The sequence below is a fragment of the Phycodurus eques genome, chromosome 10 (genome assembly GCF_024500275.1).
Source record: "Phycodurus eques isolate BA_2022a chromosome 10, UOR_Pequ_1.1, whole genome shotgun sequence".
Lineage (NCBI taxonomy): Eukaryota > Metazoa > Chordata > Actinopteri > Syngnathiformes > Syngnathidae > Phycodurus > Phycodurus eques.
In genome coordinates, this window is record NC_084534.1 from 4,158,757 (window position 1) to 4,180,594 (window position 21,838).

Here is a 21,838-nt window from a genome sequence, read left to right on the forward strand (position 1 = left end):
TTTTCAATAAACAGAATAATTAAAAATTTAAAAAAAATAAGCAGAAGGAGTATTTCAAAATTCCCTGCTGGACAGCAAAAATGTTCCAGCACAAAAGGCATAAAGAGCCACCATTCTGCATGGCCGTGCAGCTGAACAGGACAGGTAAAAAAAAAAAATAATAAATAAAAAAAAATATATATATATATATATATTAGCTATCGGATATGAATATATGATATGATATGATATGATATTATATTAATAAACGCTCAGATGACTATAGAAAGCCGTTTGAGCATTCATTAAGGAGGCTACTTGTGTGTTAGTGCTAGTTGGGCATGTTACAAGTGCTGCTTTACTAGTCATGTTTAATTGCGCAGTCTTTAGCACTACCACAGTACTAGCGTTCCAAAAGTAGCACTAGTAATAGGAAAAACATTTTACTATTAGTAGATAGCAGTAGTAGGAGATAGGCCTTCAACTGGGTACACTGATACGGAATAAATGCTCAAACTGCATTCTTTCAATTCTGCTGTTTGCCCAATATGTAAAGCGCTCAGTATTCAGTCCCCTCCCACCTCAATATTTCTACAGTTATTTCGCTGTTCGATAGTAAGATATAGTGGGCCAGATGTACTTTTATTTTGAAAACAATTATGGCATCCGGTAGCAGCCTCGCGCTTCCGGTATGACGATCGCGGTGAGCGGTACGGCGAGGGAACGCCATGGTGTCGACGCGCATATGTACTGCGCAAAGACGTCACTTCGCGAACGACGACGAGGGAAAGGCGCGAGATAGAAATCCAGGAGCGCGGACAGAGACAGGCGGGCGGAGGTACAGCTGGCTCGTTGCTAAAAGGCATTAGCAAAACAGCACCAAGCCTAAATCACAACAACATCCGACCGCTTCATCAAGGCAGTGCATTCCAAAACAACCGGGACATTTACGCACATGACGTGCAAGGGCAGCATAACAAGCCATCGGGTCCTAAACAACAGAAAAACGGGGAGCAATGTCCTGTTGGCCGCGCGGGTAAGATGCTGCTCGTTGTTATTTACATTAACCGCAGAAGCGACATTATTTGACCTCACCTAATTGTGTCGACGTTACAAGATTTACGACATCTGACTGACTAACGTAAAGTTTTGGTTTCTGTTGGAGAATATTGGACTTCATTGACTGTTGTGTATGCCGCCTTTTCCGGCTGGACCAGCAAGTATAACAGGCTCTCGTGTTGTACATTTCCGCGGTGATTCTTCTGTAGGTTCACAGAATTGTAAACCTTTGAACCTGTTTTTTCTTTGAAGGTGTTTGATTCAGTTGATCCCCCCCCCCCCCCCCCCCCCTTTAATGTTTTTAGAAAAAGTAGTTAGCCAGATCAAGCAGCAGATTCTCCTTTTTACTCTGTCCCTCCTCTCATTTTTTTGGTTGTTTATTTTTAAAAGGAGATTTTCCCTAGTACAGTGGAATCGGTTTTGGCTATTGAAGCAGTCTGTCATCTGGTGTTGTTCCCCAAAGTTTTAAACGTGCTATGGTGCAACCCCTGCTCAAGAAACCTGGCCTTGATTGTAGCGTGCTATTACATTTTACACGCATCTCAAAGTTACCTCTCATGTCAAAAATCCTGCAAAAAGTCGCACACACTCACTTGAAGGCATTACTGGATGAACTTTATGTCCTGAAGATCTTCCAGTCTGGGTGGTTTTAAAATGCTGCATACCACAGAGTCAGCTTTATTCAGAGTTTTCAATGACATTGTCCTTCCAAATAACTGAGGCCTATGTGTGTCTTTGTATCAGAATTTTTTGGGTGAAAACACTGTACGATCACACTGTGATTAATATAGATTTTTTTTTTGTGATATTATAATAGATAATTAATTTTGTTAATATGGTCAGCCAGAGCTGCGAGGAATGCAAAGTTATCAATGTCATTTCACCGTCATTCCCGTCATATTGTGTTGCCTGTTTTTGTTTTCATTTCTCATTAAAAAAAAACACTATTCAAACAACAAGTTTTTCCTCATGTTTTTCAGATTGTAAGGTGAAAGCTGCAGCTGGCTACTAGTGTGGACTGAATGGGTGGCAACATATTGGGGTGGGGGGGGGGGGGAGAACGACGAACTAGTTCGTTTTTGGACCGGCGAACTTACTATGAATTGAACTAGTTCATTTTTGGAACAATGAACTGAAATTTGAACTATTTTGTGTAGAACATGAACTTTTCCAACAGTGATCCTGTATTATTTCACATCGCAATATATATCGAAGGTTTAAAAAAAAAAACTCTTTCCAATATCGTGCAGCCTGAATCCATATGCGCCTGTCGTGTGCCTCTGACCAGCTGCTCAAGGAGGATCCAAAGTCTAAGCGAAAGCTTAGAAGGGATAGAGCCTTTTCCATTGCTGGTCATAAACTGTCATAAACTGTGGAATGACCTCCGAGTGCACATCAGAGAAGCGCCCGCACTGCCTATTTTTTTTACTGTTCCTAAATTATGTGATGATGAATTGTCTCATGTTCGATTTATATTTATGTACAACACTTTATTTCAGCTACATTTGGTCATAAAGTGATGTGTGAATAAAATTTTGTTGAGTTGAGGTCTGTCTGGTGCTTTTGTTTTTTCAGTGAGGAGGGGGAAGACAATCAGCATCCTGACACTGATTCGGATGTTGCAGAGCAGAAGGATGGTGGGAAAGTGAAAGTGAGGTGGACACAAGACGAGGTGATTTGACACAGCGTTTTCATTCTATGAATGGATTCACATCTTACTACAGAATTTAGGACTCTTTTGTGAGACTAAACATTCTTGATTCCCTACAGGATGACAAGTTGAGGACACTGGTTCAAAAACTGGGACAGAATGATTGGAGAAATGTTGCCATCCATATACCAGTGTGTTTGTCAAACATGTCTATTTAATACTTTTTTTTTTTTTTTAACACCATAGCCATTAGCCAATATTATTTAACGTGTGCAAGGTTTAGCTTGACATTTGGATCACTTTTGTCATTTCTTGTTTAGAATCGAACTGAACACCAATGTCAGCATCGTTGGCTGAAGGTTTTGGATCCAGAATTAATTAAAGGTCCTTGGACAAAAGAAGAAGATGAAAAGGTAGGTTGGTATTTGGTACACAGTTTGATGTCAGAAATAGGGATGCCTCGATCACCTTTTTTGCACCCAAGTCAGAGTCTTTGATTTTAAATATCTGCCGATAGTCCCAACCCGATACATTTAACTACCAAAACTCAAGTTTGAATATTAAAAAGATCAACCAAAAAATTAACTAGTAACAAGTAAAATAATATTTAAAAATAGAAAAAAAACAATATATATTTAGCAAATATAGAATAAAATTTGGTAATCCTTTTTGACCTAAAACGGGAAATTTCTGTCTGATTTCATGTCAGTCATTCAGAGGGTAAAAATCTGCTGTTTCTGCTGTGCGCGCCGTGGTCGCTAAGGTGCAGTGTGGTGCGATGCAAGCATGGAGCTTCACGTTTGTAGTAAAAAAGACTAGAAGAAGAACGTCGCAATAAAACAGTTTAACTTGTTTTATACAGATTAGGAAGAATATATGCCTGTAAGTATTGTTATATTACCGGTCTGTATGTGTTACTATGGAGTTTGTGTATAAATATTCGTTATTTGAAGGTAAATCCCACCAGTGATCTCATGCTAATCCTAGCTAGCACGTCAATGGGGGTTTGCATTGACTATTAGCATTAAGCTGGTGATTTCTCAAACGATGTCTGTCTTGTCTGGGGTGTCGTTAAACAGTTTAAAGCACGCTCTGGGAGGGCATAGACTGTGTTTGTGTCATGCACACATGCACCCACAGAGTCTGTATGTCACTTTCAGTCACTTATACGGTGGCCCTGAAGTGTAAAACACAACAGCAAATACAAAAAACAAGAACAAATAACTAAACGCAACAGCAAATCAAATAACTAATCACAACAACAAGTAACTTAACACAACAGCAAATGAAAAAACAAAAGGTGGTCGGGGGTAAGACTCATCGCTAATTGGACGAATCTACAGGAAGAGGTAGGTACTGCTGAGGGAGATACCTGTAAGACTCATCACTGATTGGACAAAAGAGAGAGCTGTCTGTGTAGCCCAACCTCTTTTAAATGCGTTGTCAGCATGCAAATAATTATTTGAATGTCGTGATTTAGTCCTGAGCATATCTAGCCACTATCACTTCATATGTATGTGTAACGGGAGCAAGCGAGGGGGTGCGGATGTACAACCCCAATTCCAATTAAGTTGGGACGTTGTGTTAAACATAAATAACAACATAATACAATGATTTGCAAACCATGTTCAACCTATATCTAATTGAATACACTACAAAGACAAGCTATTTAATGTTCAAATTGATAAACTTGATTGTTTTTAGCAAATAATCATTAACTTAGAATTTCATGGCTGCAACACGTTCCAAAAAAGCTGGGACAGGTGGCAAAAAAGAGAAAGTTGAGGAATGCTCATCAAACACTTGTTTGGAACATCCCACAGATGAACAGGCTAATTGGGAACAGGTGGGTGCCATGATTGGGTATAAAAGGAGCTTCACTGAATTGCTCAGTCATTCACAAGCAAAGATGGGGCGAGGTTCACCTCTTTGTGAGCAACTGCGTGAGAAAATAGACGAACAGTTTAAGGACAATGTTCCTCAACGTACAATTGCAAGGAATTTTAGGGATTTCATCTACGGTCCATAGTATCATCAAAAGGTTCAGAGAATCTGGAAAAATTACTGCATGTAAGCCGCAAGGCCGAAAACCAAAATTGAATGCCCGTGACCTTTGATCACTCAGGCGGCACTGCATCAAAAACCGACATCAGTGTGGAAAGGCTATCACCACATGGGCTCAGGAACACTTCAGAAAACCAGTGTCAGTAAATACAGTTCGGCGCTACATCCGTAAGTGCAACTTGAAACTTTACTATGCAAACCAAAAGCCATTTATCAACAACACCCAGAAACGCCGCCGGCTTCTCTGGGCCCGAGGCCATCAAAGATGGACTGATGCAAAGTGGAAAAGTGTTCTGTGGTCCGACAAGTCCACATTTCAAATTGTTTTTGGAAATTGTGGACGTCGTGTCCTCCAGGCCAAAGAGGAAAAGAACCATCCGGACTGTTACGGACGCAAAGTTCAAAAGCCAGCATCTGTGATGGTATGGGGCTGTGTTAGTGCCAATGGCATGGGTAACATCTGTGAAGACATACATGTTTTGGAGAAACCTATGCTGCCATCCAAGCAACGTCTTTTTCATGGAAGCCCCTGCTTATTTCAACAAGACAATGCCAAACCACATTCTGCACGTGTTACAACAGTGTGGCTTCGTAGTACAAGACTGCGGGTACTAGACTGGCCTGCCTGCAGTCCAGACATGTCTCCCATTGAAAATGTGTGGCGCATAATGAAGCGTAAAATACGACAACGGAGACCCCGGACTGTTGAACAGCTGAAGCTGTACATCAAGCAAGAATGGGAAAGAATTCCACCTACAAAGCTTCAACAATTAGTGTCGTCAGTTCCCAAACGTTTATTGAATGTTGTTAAAAGAAAAGGTGAAGTAACACAGTCGTAAACATGATACTGTCCCAGCTTTTTTAGAACGTGTTGCAGCAATAAAATTCTAAGTTAATGATTATTTGCTAAAAATGAAAGTTTATCAGTTTGAACATTAAATATCTTGTCTTTGTAATGTATTCAATTAAATATAGGTTGAACATGATTTGGAAATCATTGTATTCTGCCCCGACTTCATTGGAATTGGGGTTGTACGTTAAGAAACCCCACTTCCCAATCCTGAAAAGAAGGTGACGCACGGGCACTCGTCTCCCAATAGATTATACGGTGGCAGCGTGGGTTCAAACCCCGGTGTGGTCGACTGCGCAGGAAGTGTCGCTGTAGTTATGTAATGCAGAGCCACAAAATCAATAGGTTTGAATCACCAGTAACGCTCATTTCAAAAACCACGCCAGACGTGGAATAACTTCCTGGTCAAAGCATCCAATCAAGTCCTCCCTTTTGTCCAATCAGCGATTAGTCTTATCTCCCCCACCAGTACCTACCTCTTCCGGTAGCTTAACTTAATTTTGTTTTATTTGCGGTTGTTGGTTTTCATTTGCTGTTGTTTTTGGATTTGCTGTTGTATTTAGTTATTTGTCATTGTGACTAGTTACTTACTGTCGTATTTTTTAACTTGCCGTTGTGTTTAGTTATTTGCTGTTGTGTTTTGCACTTCAGGGCCACCGTACGTATACTGATACGAATAATACCCCGAAAAGTTACGTTGTTTAATATAAAACGAAGCTATTACTGTTCTATTTGGTAAGATCTTTGTACCTTTTGGATTATTTTGTCACTTAGTGACATTTAAAATGAATAAAACCGATCTCTTTCACCTGATCTCAATCAGCTGAACATCACATGATCGACCCCAATTTTTTTTATCACATGATCGGATCGGGACATCCCTAATCGGAAAGATACTTAGTTACAGTCCATGCATTGTTTTCCTTTAGGTCATAGAGCTTGTAAATCTCTATGGTAACAAACAATGGGCAGTGGTAGCCAAGCATCTGAAGGGTAGGGTTGGGAAGCAGTGTCGAGAGCGTTGGCACAACCACCTCAACCCCTGTGTGAAGAAGTCTTCATGGACAGCTGAGGAGGACCTCATCATCTATAAGGCTCACTGTATCCTTGGAAATCGCTGGGCTGAGATAGCAAAGTTATTGCCAGGAAGGTAATTTTGCTGTGATCAACAGGGGCTGAGTTTTTGTCATTTGAAAAGGTGCTTTTACATACTCTATGGACATATTTTCTAACAGGACTGATAACGCGGTGAAGAATCACTGGAATTCAACCATTAAGCGCAAACTGGAAATGGGCTTCTATTCAAGAGAGGATTTTACACCAAGTGAGCTTGAAGAGGTGTTAGCCCATGTTAAAGATGTGCAGGTGGGGTGTTATCCTAAATTATCCCCTGTGTTCAGTGTAATGACTACATTATTATACATTTAGTCCATACAGTATTGATATCCTCCTCATGTTAAGATTTTTTATTATGCAGATACCCAATTGCTCTCAAGAGCCTGCTGACCTGGATTCAGAGCAGGAAACACATCCCCCAGTAAGCAGCTATTCTTACATTTTGTTTTGTATTTTAACAGCTGTCACTTGAATAAATTCTGTATTATAACTGTAATTCTACAAAATCAATCTGCACTATGTTAATTATAATCATCATCATCATCATCATTATCAGTATATATACAGTAAATACTGTCAGTGCTCTAAGTGTCTATACCTCCATAAGTTGCAGGAAATGCCAGACTCAATCACTGTGAATGGTGATGACGAGGCAGGTCCTTCCCGGGTTGTGCCCTCTCCGAAGGAAAGTTCAAGCCCTCTGTCAGAAGCAGACCATACGGGAGAGATGAATTCTACGAACTGGGTTGTGGACAACTCTGGCTTTCTCTCCCCCACGGGACCAGCATTGAGGGAGGTCCTGGACATGGTGGATGGGGTAGGAATACTCAATGTCCAGCAAAATAGTAAAGCAGAGCAACACATGTTTACACAATGTTTAAAGTATCAATCTCTGATTCCAAATTCTCCCATTATAAAGTTTGCCTTTTGTTGTTTATGAAGCATTTAATGAAATTAGTCAGAAAATATACCGCACTAGTCTTTCATTATTATTGTTTTAAAGGTGCCATTCCATCCATCAATCCATTTTCTGAGCCGCTTCTCCTCACTAGGGTCGTGGGGGTGCTGGAGCCTATCCCAGCTGTCATCAGGCAGGAGGCGGGGTACACCCTGAACTGGTTGCCAGCCAATCGCAGGGCACATACAAACAAGCACCCATTCACACTCACAGTCACACCTACGGGCAACTTTTAGAGTCTCCAATTAATGAATATTTTTGGGATGTGGGAGGAAACCGGAGTGCCCGGAAAAAACCCACGCAGGGAGAACATGCAAACTCCACACAGGCAGGGCCGGGGATTGAACCCGGGTCCTCAGAACTGTGAGGCTGACGGTCTAAACAGTCGGCCGCAGGTCCCATTCCATCTTATAAAAAAAAATAATAATAAATAAATGTAGTCTTTAACGTCCGTTTATCGGGTTGGCAAGAGTATTTGCCCCGGACGCCCTTTTTCAAGCTATTGTAGTTGGTCTTTTATGGCTGGCAGTTGAAACAGACAGATTTTTCATTAATAAATAATATGTAATACAATTGTATCATTGATCTGATGGCGCCGGCATGGTGGGTGACTTAGCACATCTGCCTCACAGTTCTGGGGACTGGGGTTCAAATCCCGGCCCCGCCTGTGTGGAGTTTGCATGTCTTCCCCGTGCCTGGGTGGGTTTTCTCCGGGCACTCCGGTTTCCTCCCACATTCCAAAAACATGCGTGGTAGGTTGATTGAAGACTAAATTGCCCGTAGGTGTGAATGTGAGTGCGAATGGTTGTTTGTTTCTATGTGCCCTGTGATTGCCTGGCGACCGGTTCAGGGTGTACCCCGCCTCCCGCCAGAAAATAGGTGGGATAGGCCCCGGCAGCCTGCGACCCTAGTGAGGAGCAACGGTAAAGAAGATGGATGGATGGGTGATCTGATAGACGTTACGTGTCCTTTTTGGGACTATTTCTGACTCGGTAGTCGTTAGCATCTTCTCCTCCATGCTGTCTCTGCACAACAAGATCTTCCGCGGAAGTCTCGCGGCGCAACGAAATCTCACGGAGTAGTGAAAATTATAGAAAATAACATTGATGATCCACTTTTTCATAGTGGGCATTAATAAAATATTGATCGAATCGAACTTCATGATCTACGCCCAGCATTCGTGTTGCACCCAATACCGATACCAGTACCGTAACGAGGTATTTTGACATAAAAAACAGCACGGTACGACTTTTTCTTAGTTCTCGTATTTAAAAAAAAATATATAATAATTATGCGACAGCACTCAATTTATACGGAGTCTTAAAGGCCAGTACCCAAAAAGCTGATAGTCAGCCAATGCCTTCAGACATGTTGTGTGCGCCCGACTGTGTGGGAGCCGGGAAAATGAAATGGCTTCAAACTGTTCACTAACTCCCGCGGAGAAGTTAACACGCGTTAGCCACGGGGACGTAAACTCAAGAGTCGGCAGCTCACAAGGCTATCTGAGCAAAGTCAGTGTTCTATGCAGTGGATTCTCCTGTGCTGTTAGGGAAACTGCATTCAATCCACACGAGAGTCATTGTTACCAGCAGGAGATCGATAGCATCAATAGCATGAGACGACTTCGCACGGGTGCGCGCAGCACGGATACCCAGCTTTGAGGGCTCCAACCCAGATACAAGCTAGACTCCTCATCCGAGACCAGTACGGAAATCGGGGAGTTCGAGAAGAATAAATGATATATGATAATGCAGGAATTTATCTCATTTAAAAATGACGAATGTTAAGAACAGACTGATTCCATTATTACATACGTTGTCATTTTTTGAAGATTATCGTAATGTTTTGAATGAATAAAAATAAATCCAAACGTATTTGAAGTTGTTTTGTCAGTTTTTAATTGCACTGCTTTTGACGTAAAAATTTTTTTTTGTGGTATCATTTTTGTGGTATCATTTCAATACCGGTATCGAGGTACTTTATGCAGGTATAGTAACCAAGTCAGAATTTTGATATCGTGACACCACTGCCCAGTGCTACTATGTTATGCATAAAACAGTAGAACATTTTTTTTTTTTTTTGATGGAATGGGACCTTTTAAAAATTTTTTTAGATCAGCCATTTTGACAAAGGAAACAGTAGAACCTGAATAGAACGGCCTAATAGGGGCAGGGGGTCGTCCAATATCGCCGATTGTCCAGGACATTGAAGCACTTTTTCTTATAGGCTATATGCACCCATATTACTGTAGAGTACGAAATTATTGTTTTGTAGCCCAGTTTTTTGTGGCCCAATACAGTACAAAGAAACGCTTGAATGTTTGAAAGTTTTACGTTTTGTCAAAAATTACCACGCCGGTGTGCTTTGTCATGGTGACATTGCTCACATACAGTACGAGGAATTAGTGTGCTTCCTAGTTCCACATCCGTTGCCAAAGCCAAACATCTTGACAAGAAAAATTGTTACTGTACCAAAAATAGCATATTCCAGACTCCAAAGACTTGTTTTGTAACGCCGCAGCCTTGCCGCTCTCTCTCTGCCAGTGCTCTAAGCACAATAGACAATAAATAGAACCATCATCCCATGACTGCCACGTCAATACCACCCACATTCAACATGGCCACCACATAGGCATGGGACGCACGCTTTTAGAATTGGATATAGTCATACTGTATATTTGTGACCCGGAAATACGTCAGTCCCATTCTCTGCCTGCATTACCCCACAGCACCAGGAAACAACAACGCCCAATTCTGGAACTAACAGACTTTGTCAACGGCATTTTAAGTGACAAATGCAAACTATTTTTAGACACATTGTTCAGTCCCGGCGGTCCGTTTTATCCTATATCCATTATATCGGGATCCGTTTTATCAAGGTTTCACTGCAGTACGACAGATTATGTAAGAAATACAAAATTGATTTCCAGGAAACTAGTGGTGTGCCACGTGGTTCAAGGAATAACCTATGCGATTTAGGACATGATCTGGATCAAGGTGTGGAATGTACATTTGTTTTCTTCATTGAAGTCACGATCCCATGAGTGGACCACTTGTGTACTCATCTGTGAACCAGAAAGCAACCTGCTAAACTAATAAAGAGATGGACAACAAATGCAAGGCGCGACAATTATTTTTTTTTGAATTTTTGCGTACAGTTCAGCCTTTTGATTTTACATCGTTTAGAGCAATGACTTGAAATGTTTGCATAATATTGTACTGTGTTCCTAAATGTTTACAGTATATGGAATTTTTTTTTTTGTATGGTAGGACCTCGATGGCTGGTGTAACCTAGCAGCATTTGACTTGGCTGAAGAGAGCCCAAGCCCAGAACGCCACCAGTTCCGCCTTGAAGGCAGCGCCCTGCAGGAGTTGAGCAAATGCAGCAAAGGAGAACTCATACCGATCTCTCCTGGTGGGGTCACACCTTCCATACTGAATCATCGAAGTCGGAGACATTTGTCTCCTGATGGTAATAGCTTAATGACACCGAAGAGCACACCAGTAAAGATATTGCCCTTTTCACCCTCTCAAGTAAGTGTTCTCCTCTGGCAATGGTTCTGCCAATGTCCATTAAGGACATCTCTTAACTTCCAAATGTTGGATCAGTTCCTGAACATGTGGACAAAGCAGGATACTCATGACCTGGAGAACCCATCGCTCACATCCACACCAGTGTGCAGCCAGAAAGCCATCGTTACCACACCTCTACAGAGAGACAAGACCCCAATCAATCTAAAGGAAAACTCAGTGTAAGGGCTCTGATCTGATGCGCTATGCTGAGGTGGTCTTTGTTATACATTTGTTAGTGTCAAGTATTCAGAGTTTGTCTTCGTGTAGATTCATTACACCCAACCACAAGTCTGAGCTTTGCACGATGCCACGCACTCCAACACCGTTCAAAAATGCCATGGAGAAATACGGCCCTCTGCAGCCTCTGGTAAGCTTATGTCGCTGGGGTTTCTGTGACATTTTAACTGAAAACTGATTTTAAAATAAATAAATACATAGTTTCATTCTGACCTTTAATTTGCATGACACCATAGCATTTGGAGTAAAAAATTCCAAGATATAGGTATGTTTTAAAAATATATACAGTGTATATATTTTGACTTTCTGTGTAAAAGCTACAAACGGTAGCCTGTGGAACAGACACAGGCACGTGTGTGTTCAGTATTAGGTCTGGGCATCTCTGAATATGTTATGTTACCAAAGTGTATTACTATGCCATTGCTACATTTAGCTGAGTGGTTAATTTTCTATATTTCCAGATGTGCCAAAAAGGCTATTCTAAAGATGGTTTAGGATAGGACCCGTGAGGACACGCAGTTAATGGGCATGTGTATAGTGTTCCTGTATAAAGGGCTAACTACTGGCCTGGCATGCATATTATGTTTTCTCTTCTGCTGCCTCAGCCTCAGACTCCGAACCTTGAGGAGGACATTAATGAAGTGATCCTAAGAGATGTGGGGATTGACATGGCGGCTGAACTTCCAGCTGTTCCTGAGCAAAGACGCAAAGCAATGGTAACTTTCATAGTTTTATTCCATCATATACTGTTGTTATATTTTATGTGCGTGCGTTAAAGTGCCAAATTCATAATAATCAGGGGTGGGCTACTATTGTCACGTCATATGTCTGCTTCATCATTTTCAGAGGTATATTCAGGTTCAGCTGTTTGAGCTGATGGAGTACCCTTTTCAGAATATATATTCTATATTTCACACGTATAGAATATAAGTAAAAGGTCCACACACCTCTGTTCGAATGCCAGGTTTTTGTCATATTAAAAAAATGATACAGAGAACAATCTTGGTCTAAATTTCAAAAAAAATTCCACCATTAATATGAACTATAACTTCTGCAAATCAATTAACTAAACAAATCTTTTATTGAGGGGAGTAAAAATAAACAGCTGAAATGAAGCGGTTGCAAAAGTGTGCAGACCCTCTTATAACTGGGCTGTGGCTGTATTCAAAATTAACTACTGACATTCAAACCCGTGTTAAGTGGGAGTCAGCGCACAGACACAGGCACTTTAAATGGTGGCAGGTGTCTGCAGACTCATATTTAACACGAGTTTGAATGCAACATCCCAGTTACAAGAGTTTGTTTTCACTGTTGAGTTGTACAGGTCGTACTGTAGGTTGTGACCGACAGTATAACCTCTATACCTCAGTTATTAATGATAGAAAAGGCTTTAAAATGATTATCTTGGTCTAATTTTTTTTGTATCATAAGAACTTGGCATTTGAACAATGTTGTGTAGACAAATGACATATTGGTCCTCTAGTTTTTGTCGGGAGTCACTTTCATGAAGGCAAATGAGCGTGCAATCCTCATTTATACAGTATGCTCGTATACAGTGGACCCACTCATATTCAGGGTTAGACATTCAAAAATTCACCTACTTGTTTATTATTTGGGTGGGTATATCCCCCGTTATTCAAGACCTCTTACTTATTCATGTTTTTTTTTTTTTTTTTTTTACTTTGTTGATCATTTTGACTTGATTTGATTTTGTTCACAGCATCGCCCACCTATAAAGAAAGTACGGAAGTCATTGGCACTAGATGACTGCCAGGTGATGCCCAAGTCCAAACGCAAATCTAAGACTGAAGCCAGAAATTGCTTCAAGGTGACTACTTAAAAAAATAAAAAAATAAAAAAAAATCCTGAAAGTGTTTTTGACATAAGTATACTTGATTCATGGTTTTTCCCCCCCACCTTGCTCACAGGAAGAACCTGTGACTGTTCATATAAGCTCCTCATTTTGTCCTAAAACCCATGAAAATATTTTGGATCAGGGATTCCTTTTGGGGCCAAGTGACAGCGCTATTTTTCCTAGTGTGGTGCCCCCAATTCCGGCAAGTTACATCTTCAGATACTTTCCTTTTTCTTCTTCATTGGAAAGGTATTTGCTATGGCCTCATGCTATCATTATCTTTTTCATTCTTGCTAGATGTCCAAAGAATGGGAGACCGTTGCATGTGGACAAACGAAAGATCAGCTCATTATGACAGAGAAAGCTAGGCGCTACCTGCGCTCCTTAAAAGCTCGCACTCCAAACAGAGCTCTGCTGTTGTCCTGAGACTACTTGCACCTTTGTACAAAGTTGTTACACAAACACAACAGAATGTTCTGTTGTTTGCTGTTGTGTGGTTGTGAAGAAAAGTACTGTATGCGCCTTGTGAATGTTATAAACATGCTTTAACAATTTATTAGTATTCTACATGTTTTTACAGTATAGTTTAAATTGATAACATCTGCAGGGACACATTGAAATATAAGTGCTTTTAGATTTTTGTCTAATTCTAAAAGCCACTTAAAGGCCTGAAACCAGTTTAATTAGATTTCATCAGAATAGCAGTCAAACATCTTTGTAAAGAAATATGAACGTTCAATGAAGAAAATCATGCCTGGATACTTTTGCAATAAATGAAAATGTTTTTAAATTGCATATCCGCATGCATCTGTAATTTTTCTATTCACTTGTGCAAACTGGTATACAAAGGTTGCAGTTATCCAGAAACATTTGGTTTTGTATGTGGCTTAAATGCTAATCCATCTAAAATAAAAACTGGGACATGACATACTGTACATGAAACACATTGAACAAAGTTCATGCTGCAAGGAAGGACTGGCTTTTTAAAGTCATTCATAGGTTTAAAATTGATAGCAATGATTTTGTCATATTCACAAGTTGTTGTTTTTGTGTGCTTTATTCAACAGTTTTGTGACAATAAGCCTGGAAGGCATGGCCCACCCAGCCAGTGAAATAACCTGAATACACAATATCCCTTTTATCAGATAAAACCCATCACTGTTGTTTGAGTGTGTGCGTGTTGAGTGTGGCCGGGGGTCTCTGAATGACTGCACCGCAAAAAAAATAGCTATATAACCTGGACTTACTATCTTAAATCTAGCCAAAAATGTATTTTTTTATCATGTTTTGAGAATAATATACTAAGCAAGAGCAGAATTTGTAAAATGATTAATATTGTTTCAAGATTTGGCCTTTATTTCTTAGATTATAAATCCTACAAATAGTTATTTTATACGGAAAATATGATACATTTCTCTAAAATGCCACAATTTATCTTTTCAGACCATTTAAAACCTTGTTTCAAGACCTAGTGACAAGTGATATACTTGGTTGGACCCTGGTCCCATTATTGTAATGCATGCAAACATCCACACGTTTATTTACAAAGCTGTAGTAAAGTGTAAAATTACAGGTTATAGAATACAGAAAGTAACAGCACAGCTATTACATTAAGGTTATATTTCACTAAAACAAACACTGCTTTTGAAACAGTAAGATCACTGAAATGTTCAGCATTTCAATTAAGTTGCTTGCGGGGCAAGATAAGGTACTGCAATGTCATAGGCTAAAGGATCTTTATTCAGTCTTAAAGTCTGGTATTCAAAATAATACAATAAACAGTCAACCACGTTATTTATTTATTTATTTTTAACTATAGCACAGACAGCCATTGCCTCTTTCACATTGGTGATTATTAAATACCTGCCACTTATGTACTTGCTCCCATTGAGGATAACCCACTTTGACAACCAATTCCTTCTCATGCCAAAAATAAAAATCAGATGCTCTCTGCCCATATTTTTTTAGTTTTATTTTTTACATTTAGAAATGTTATTTTTTACATTTAGAAAGCTGATTATGGTTGACAATTGCTTTACAGATGTTTTTGTAGTTCAGATTAGATGACCACTGTTTAGAAAAAGAGTGCTTTGACTCAAATCTCATGCACATATGCTTTATCAAAGAACCAAGACAGAATTTGAGCATGGAGATGCAACAGGTAATGTTGCTTAGGAATTATATTCTTCTCAGGAAAAAGTAACTTGTACTGCTTCAGATGCATTTCAATTAGAGTTGTGTTTGAGTAAAAAATAAATAAATAAAAAGGTGTAAAAATGATCTGAACTATCAAGACCAAGTCCAAAACAAAATTATCATATTTAGTTTTCTCCAGAATTGTTCTCATTCACTCCCAGTCCTCCATGTTAACATGGATATTTGAATTCAACACTGGTCAACGGCAGTGAATGTGTCACAATCGGCAATGCCGTAAGGGCAGATCCCAAAGAATAGACTCCAAGTTAGAGGTCCGAACAATTTTAATTGAATGGCCGAGCAGGTGATGGCACGACAAACGCAGGGAGACACGACAAACGGTCCGTGTGGTATAATCGGAGTGAGCCTAAATTTGGACAGTGGTCAGAACGGCGGCAAACACGGGACAAAAACGAGTGAATATTCCGACGCCCACACACTGTCACGGTGCCCCCTAAAAAGGCTGATGATTGCAATGCATGACAGGTGTGTCACCGATGTCCACGCCCACCTTCGCTCACCCAGACACTGCAACACAAAGAAAAACAACTTGAAACACAGGGCCATGACAGTATCCCCCCCCTCAAAGGACGCCCCCTGGCGGACCACCCGGCTTCTGCGGGTGGAGAGAGTGGAAGGCCCGGAGAAGGGACGGATCTAGAATCCAAGAGCGGGGAACCCAGGAATGCTCCTCAGGGCCGTAACCCTCCCAGTCGACCAAATACTGCACACCCCTGCCCCTTCTTCTGGAATCCAATAGTTCACCCACCGTGTACACTGGCTCACCATCAACCACCCGCGGAGGAGGAGGAGGCACCGCTGGAGGACACAGAGGGCTGGAGGAAACCGGTTTAAGCAAGGAGACATGGAATACAGGGTGAACTTTCATAGTGGGAGGGAGCCGAAGTTTAACTGCCACCGGGTTAACAACAGAGTCAATTTCGAAAGGACCAATATACCGAGGACCCAGTTTTTTAGAACCCCCGGCTAAATGCAAATCTCGTGTGGACATACCAGACCTTCTCACCAGGACGGTCGGGAGGAGCTGAGATCCGATGACTATCAGCTAACTGCCTGTTGCGGGCCTCAGTACGGGACAAGGCCGCCCTTGCATCCCGCCACACCTGATGAGCCCTTCGGAGATGGACCTGTGCAGATGGGACGACCACCTCCCTCTCTTGAGAAGGGAACAACGGCGGCTGGTAACCGTATGCAGTCATGAATGGCGACCGTCCAGTGGCAGAGCAAACGAGGGTGTTATGCGCATATTCCACCCAAGGCAGGTGAGAAGACCACGAGGAGGGGTGCTGATGGCAAACACAGCGAAGAGCAGCCTCCACATCTTGATTCGCCCTCTCAGCCTGGCAGTTGGTCTGCGGGTGGAAACCGGATGAACGACTGGAGGACGCCCCCAGCGCTTTGCAGAACAAGCTCCAGACCAGAGAGATGAACTCCGGCCCCCTGTCCGACACCAGATCAGCAGGAATACCATGAACTCGGAAGACATGGTCGACAAGGAGATTAGCAGTCTCAAAGGAGGACGGCAGCTTCGGCAGAGCAACGAAATGGGCCATCTTGGAGAATCTGTCGACAACACTCAGGATGACCGAGTTCCCTCCGGACAGCGGAAGGCCTGTGATGAAGTCCAAGGCGATGTGGGACCAGGGGCGGGAAGGAATGGGCAGTGGACGAAGAAGACCAGCTGGAGGACGATGGGACATCTTGCTACGGGCACACACTGAGCATGCCGAAACATACTCTTTAACGTCCCTGCGTAGTCCCTGCCACCAGAACCGTTGGGAAATGAGGAAAGGTGTCCGACTGACCCCAGGATGGAAAGCGACTCTCGACGTGTGTCCCCACTTCAACACCTCTGGACGTAAAACGACCGGAACAAATGCCATCAGGAACACCTCCTGGGGCCTGGACGTCCCTCCCCGCCTCCACCACCTTCTTCTCAACCTTCCACTGAAGCGCTCCCACCACCCGGGTTCCAGGTAGAATGGTCTCCACAACAGGCTGAACAGCAGCCGGGCCATGCAGTCTAGATAAGGCATCAGGTTTGCCGTTCTTCAACCCAGGGCGGTAAGTGATGATGAAATTGAAACGGGTAAGGAACAGGGCCCAACGTGCTTGACGGGGGTTGAGTCTTTTAGCAGTGCGGAGGTAAGACAGGTTCTTGTGGTCGGTGAAAACTTGAAAAGGTTCCCTTGTACCATCCAGCCAATGCCTCCACTCCTGCAGCGCCAGGACAATGGCCAGCAGCTCTCTATTTCCCACATCGTAATTGGCCTCTGCAGGGCTCAGGCGCCTAGAGAAGAAGGCGTAGGGGTGCAGCCTTTGGTCGACCGGGGACCTCTGGGACAGGACCGCCCCCACCCCTGAATCAGATGCGTCCACCTCGACAACAAAAGGAAGGTCAGGATTAGGATGATGTAACACAGGAGCCTTCACAAACAATTGTTTCATATGATCAAAAGTCACTTCCGCCTTAGGGGTCCATACAAATGGTATTTTATTGGAAGTGAGTCTTGTCAGAGGTCCCACTTTAAGGCTGTAATCACGTATAAAACGCCTATAAAAATTAGCAAAACCCAAAAACCTCTGCAACTGCTTCCTAGACGTTGGAGTTGGCCAATCAACCACAGCCTGGATCTTGGCCGGATCGGCCCGAAGCTGGCCCTTCTCCACAATGAACCCCAAAAACTGTACCGACTCCGCATGGAACTCACACTTCTCAGCCTTGACGTAAAGACGGTTTTCCATCAAGCGCTACAACACCATGCGGACATGTTGGTGATGTTCACGTTGATCACGGGAAAAGATTAAGATGTCGTCCAAGTACACAAAACAGAATACATTTATCATGTCCCAGAGCACATCATTAATAAGACACTGAAACACAGCGGGAGCATTCGTGAGTCCAAAAGGCATGACTAAGTACTCAAAATGACGTAATGGAGTATTAAACGCCGTCTTCCACTCATCTCCCTCCTTCATCCTCACCAGGTGATAGGCATTTCGCAGATCTAATTTTGTGAACACCTTTGCAGACTGCAAAGGTGCAAACGCCGAGTCCAACAGCGGGAGAGGATACTTATTTTTTATCGTGATGTCGTTAAGACCCCGGAAATCGACACAGGGTCGCAGGGTCCCGTCCTTTTTATCGATAAAAAAAATCCGGCACCCACTGGCGACGATGAGGGACGAATCAACCCAGCAGCTAGCGAAGTCGAAATATAATTCTTTACTTACTGAACACTAGTTGCAAATCATGATACTCAGCCGGTACTTTAGCCAATTCGATGTGCTCGTCTTGAACACGGGGGGTGGTAGTCGACATGGCAGACTGCAGACAATGAGAATGACAAAATAGGCTCCAATTCACAATCTGTAGTTGATCCCAATTAATATCTGGATTATGAAGTTTTAACCACGTTAATCCCAGCACAACTGGAGCAGATTGACAGGGCATTACAAAAAATCGCCGCGACTCGATGTGGTTACCGGAGAGCTTTAAACACAGAGGAGCCGTAATATGTGTTGTAACTGCCAGGAGACGCCCATCCAAATCAAGAACTTTTCTCGGTTTGCTAAGTCTATACAGTGGACAATTTAGAGTCTCTATCACACAGGAGTCCACAAAACACTCATCAGCTCCGGAGTCAATCAACGCGGAAACCTTCACACTGCCGCCAAATCCCGATACTTCGCCCGGCAATTGCAGTCTCCTGTTGTTCGATCCAGTTCTCAATTCACCGGGTACCAAGTCTTCATCAAAATACTCACACGATGAGACGTTCTTTCCGGAGGCAGAAGGCGCTGTCACCCCCACCTGGGCGCTCTGCTTGGAACGCGTAGCGTCCCTTCCCCGTGAAGGTCTTGCCATGCAGGTGGATACCTTGTGTCCTGGTCAGTTTGTGGTCGCAAGCTGGGTTCCATAGTGGTCTCCACAAATCAATCACCTTTTGACAAAAATCTAGAAGAGTGAAATCTGGAAGAAGACCAACAATACAACCGTCTCCTGTGACCCACAGCACGTCACTCCACATGCAGCACTTCTGCGCACCCCTCTTCTCCTACCTCAAGAGCAGCTGCCTCCCTCCCACACCGCCTGGACTTGCGGAATGTACTTAACAACTAATGGACAGCAAAGCATCGCTGAACCCGATTTGAGGAGGTTGAGGCCGGATACTGGACAAGGGAGGGGACGAGAAGGGGGTGAAGATGCTTCCATTGTGGAAAGAAGGGACATTGGATGAACACTGGATCAGAGACTCTCCGAAGAAGATAAATAAAAGGGCAAGACATTTGCACTCATGGTGGCGATCGATGGTGGGGGACCCAGTTCGTCTGACCTCTGGCTGACTCCCGGCGGCCCCAAAGACAGAGCGGAGATATACAGACACACATATTGCATTCAACATTGTTGTTTCTTTTTGTTATTTTTTGCAATGAAGACACGCTTGGCACTGATAACACTGCTTCGCTTAGTCTAGTTATTTAATTTACAGTCACCACCAGACATTCATTTACACACTTATGGAGTTAATGTATGCAACTATGAAGTATAATTGATCGATCCCTTTGAATAAGAAAGATGACCTCCCATCACAACAACCATGACTAATGCAGATAAGAATATTGAACTATCTGAAATGTAGAATCATTACTTGTAATAGTCTGAGGATCTATTCCCCGTGTAGATGTTTGGTCTAGGACATAAGGTGTAGCAGGTTGGAACTGCTAGAACAAATCTACAAAACCACTATTTATTTGCACTCATAGATTTGACAGTTTTGTTTGAAACAATCTTTCTTTTAACTGCTGTCAAATGATCAAAGCAAATTTATTTATCTAGCACCTTTTATACATTACAAATGTAAGACCAAGTGCTTTACAGACATCAAAATGACAAGAAATGCTTTAAAGGTATTTGACAGGTCTTTGATAAGACTATCTGACTGACAAGACGTGTTCAACCTATGGATGAAAACAAGTTTGTGTGAGTAACTGAGCGTATGGGGTGCCGTTTGTAAAGCGGCTCGCTCTGGAAATAACACTTTGTCACATTTAGTCTCAGTGTTTGAAAAAACTGGTGAGAATTTTCGAGTCACTTTTCTGCACATTTAGAACTATATTTGTCAACGCTATTGTTTGCAAAAGCATTGGTGATTCAGTCGTAGAATTCTCTCCTGCCACACGGGAGGGTCCGGGTTCGATTCCCGGCCAATGCAGCTTGGCTGTTAAATGCAGCCCTATGGGGGGCACAAGCCAGTGCAAACAGTATTCCCAACCCAGAATAAATGCAGAGGGTTGCGTCAGGAAGGGCATCCGGCTTAAAACTTTGCCAAAAAATATGAGTGTTCATCCAAAGAATTCCATACCGGATCGGTCGTGGCCTGGGTTAACAACGTCCGCCACCGGCGCCGGCAACCTCCATGGCGCTGTTGGAAATTCAGCTACTGTGGTTCGAAGTCGAAGAAGAAGAGGTCGAAAGCGGGTTCTTCGGCAGAAAGAGAAGAGGAAAGCTCAGAGCCTAGAACTGAATTTGGGGACTATGACAGGAAAATCTCGGGAGTTGGTTGACATGATGATTAGCAGAAAGGTTGATATATTGTGTGTCCAGGAGACCAGGTGGAAAGGCAGTAAGGCTAGAAGTTTAGGAGCAGGGTTTAAACTATTTTACCATGGTGTAGATGGGAAGAGAAATGGAGTCGGGGTTATTTTAAAAGAAGAGTTGGCTAAGAATGTCTTGGAGGTGAAAAGAGTATCAGATCGAGTGATGAGGCTGAAACTTGAAATTGAGGGTGTTATGTATAATGTGATTAGTGGCTATGCCCCACGGGTAGTTGAAAGAGAAATTCTGGAAGGAGCTAGACCAGGGGTGGCTAACTAGTCAGAGACTAAGAGCCACTTTTTTTTCTGTGTTACTGCAAAGAGCCACATCATACACATGGGTACACATGAACATCATCTTTTAATCATGTATGCACGCATACACAGACCTCTGCTCACCCAGATCTAATGAAAATAACCACGCCAACATGATAATATCAGTAATTTTCAACAGTTAACATTGTGTCCACTGTCTCACACACACGGACTCTCAGTTCATTTTTGACGCATGTCATGTGACAGCTCCTGAAGAGCCGCATGAAACTAGTTAAAGAGCCGCATGAGGCTCGTGAGCCGCGGGTTGGCCACCCCTGAGCGAGACGAAGTAGTTCTGAGCATCCCAGACAGAGAGTTGTGATTGGTGCAGATTGTAATAGACATGTTTGTGAAGGAAATAGGGATG

At 42.5% G+C, this 21,838-nt stretch overlaps 1 protein-coding gene across 1 annotated transcript; it reads left to right on the forward strand.

Annotated features, from left to right (window-relative positions):
• The first annotated feature begins 872 nt into the window (after positions 1–872).
• mybl2b (v-myb avian myeloblastosis viral oncogene homolog-like 2b) lies at positions 873–14,110 on the forward strand. Its single transcript, XM_061688025.1, has 15 exons — positions 873–1,015; positions 2,614–2,710; positions 2,809–2,880; positions 3,010–3,102; positions 6,533–6,753; positions 6,839–6,968; positions 7,081–7,140; positions 7,327–7,536; positions 10,947–11,210; positions 11,286–11,428; positions 11,517–11,616; positions 12,092–12,202; positions 13,207–13,314; positions 13,415–13,543; positions 13,639–14,110. The coding sequence occupies exons 1-15, from the start codon at positions 996–998 to the stop codon at positions 13,765–13,767; spliced, it is 1,887 nt and encodes a 628-aa protein (XP_061544009.1). The 5' UTR covers positions 873–995; the 3' UTR covers positions 13,768–14,110.
• Positions 14,111–21,838: the final 7,728 nt, after the last annotated feature.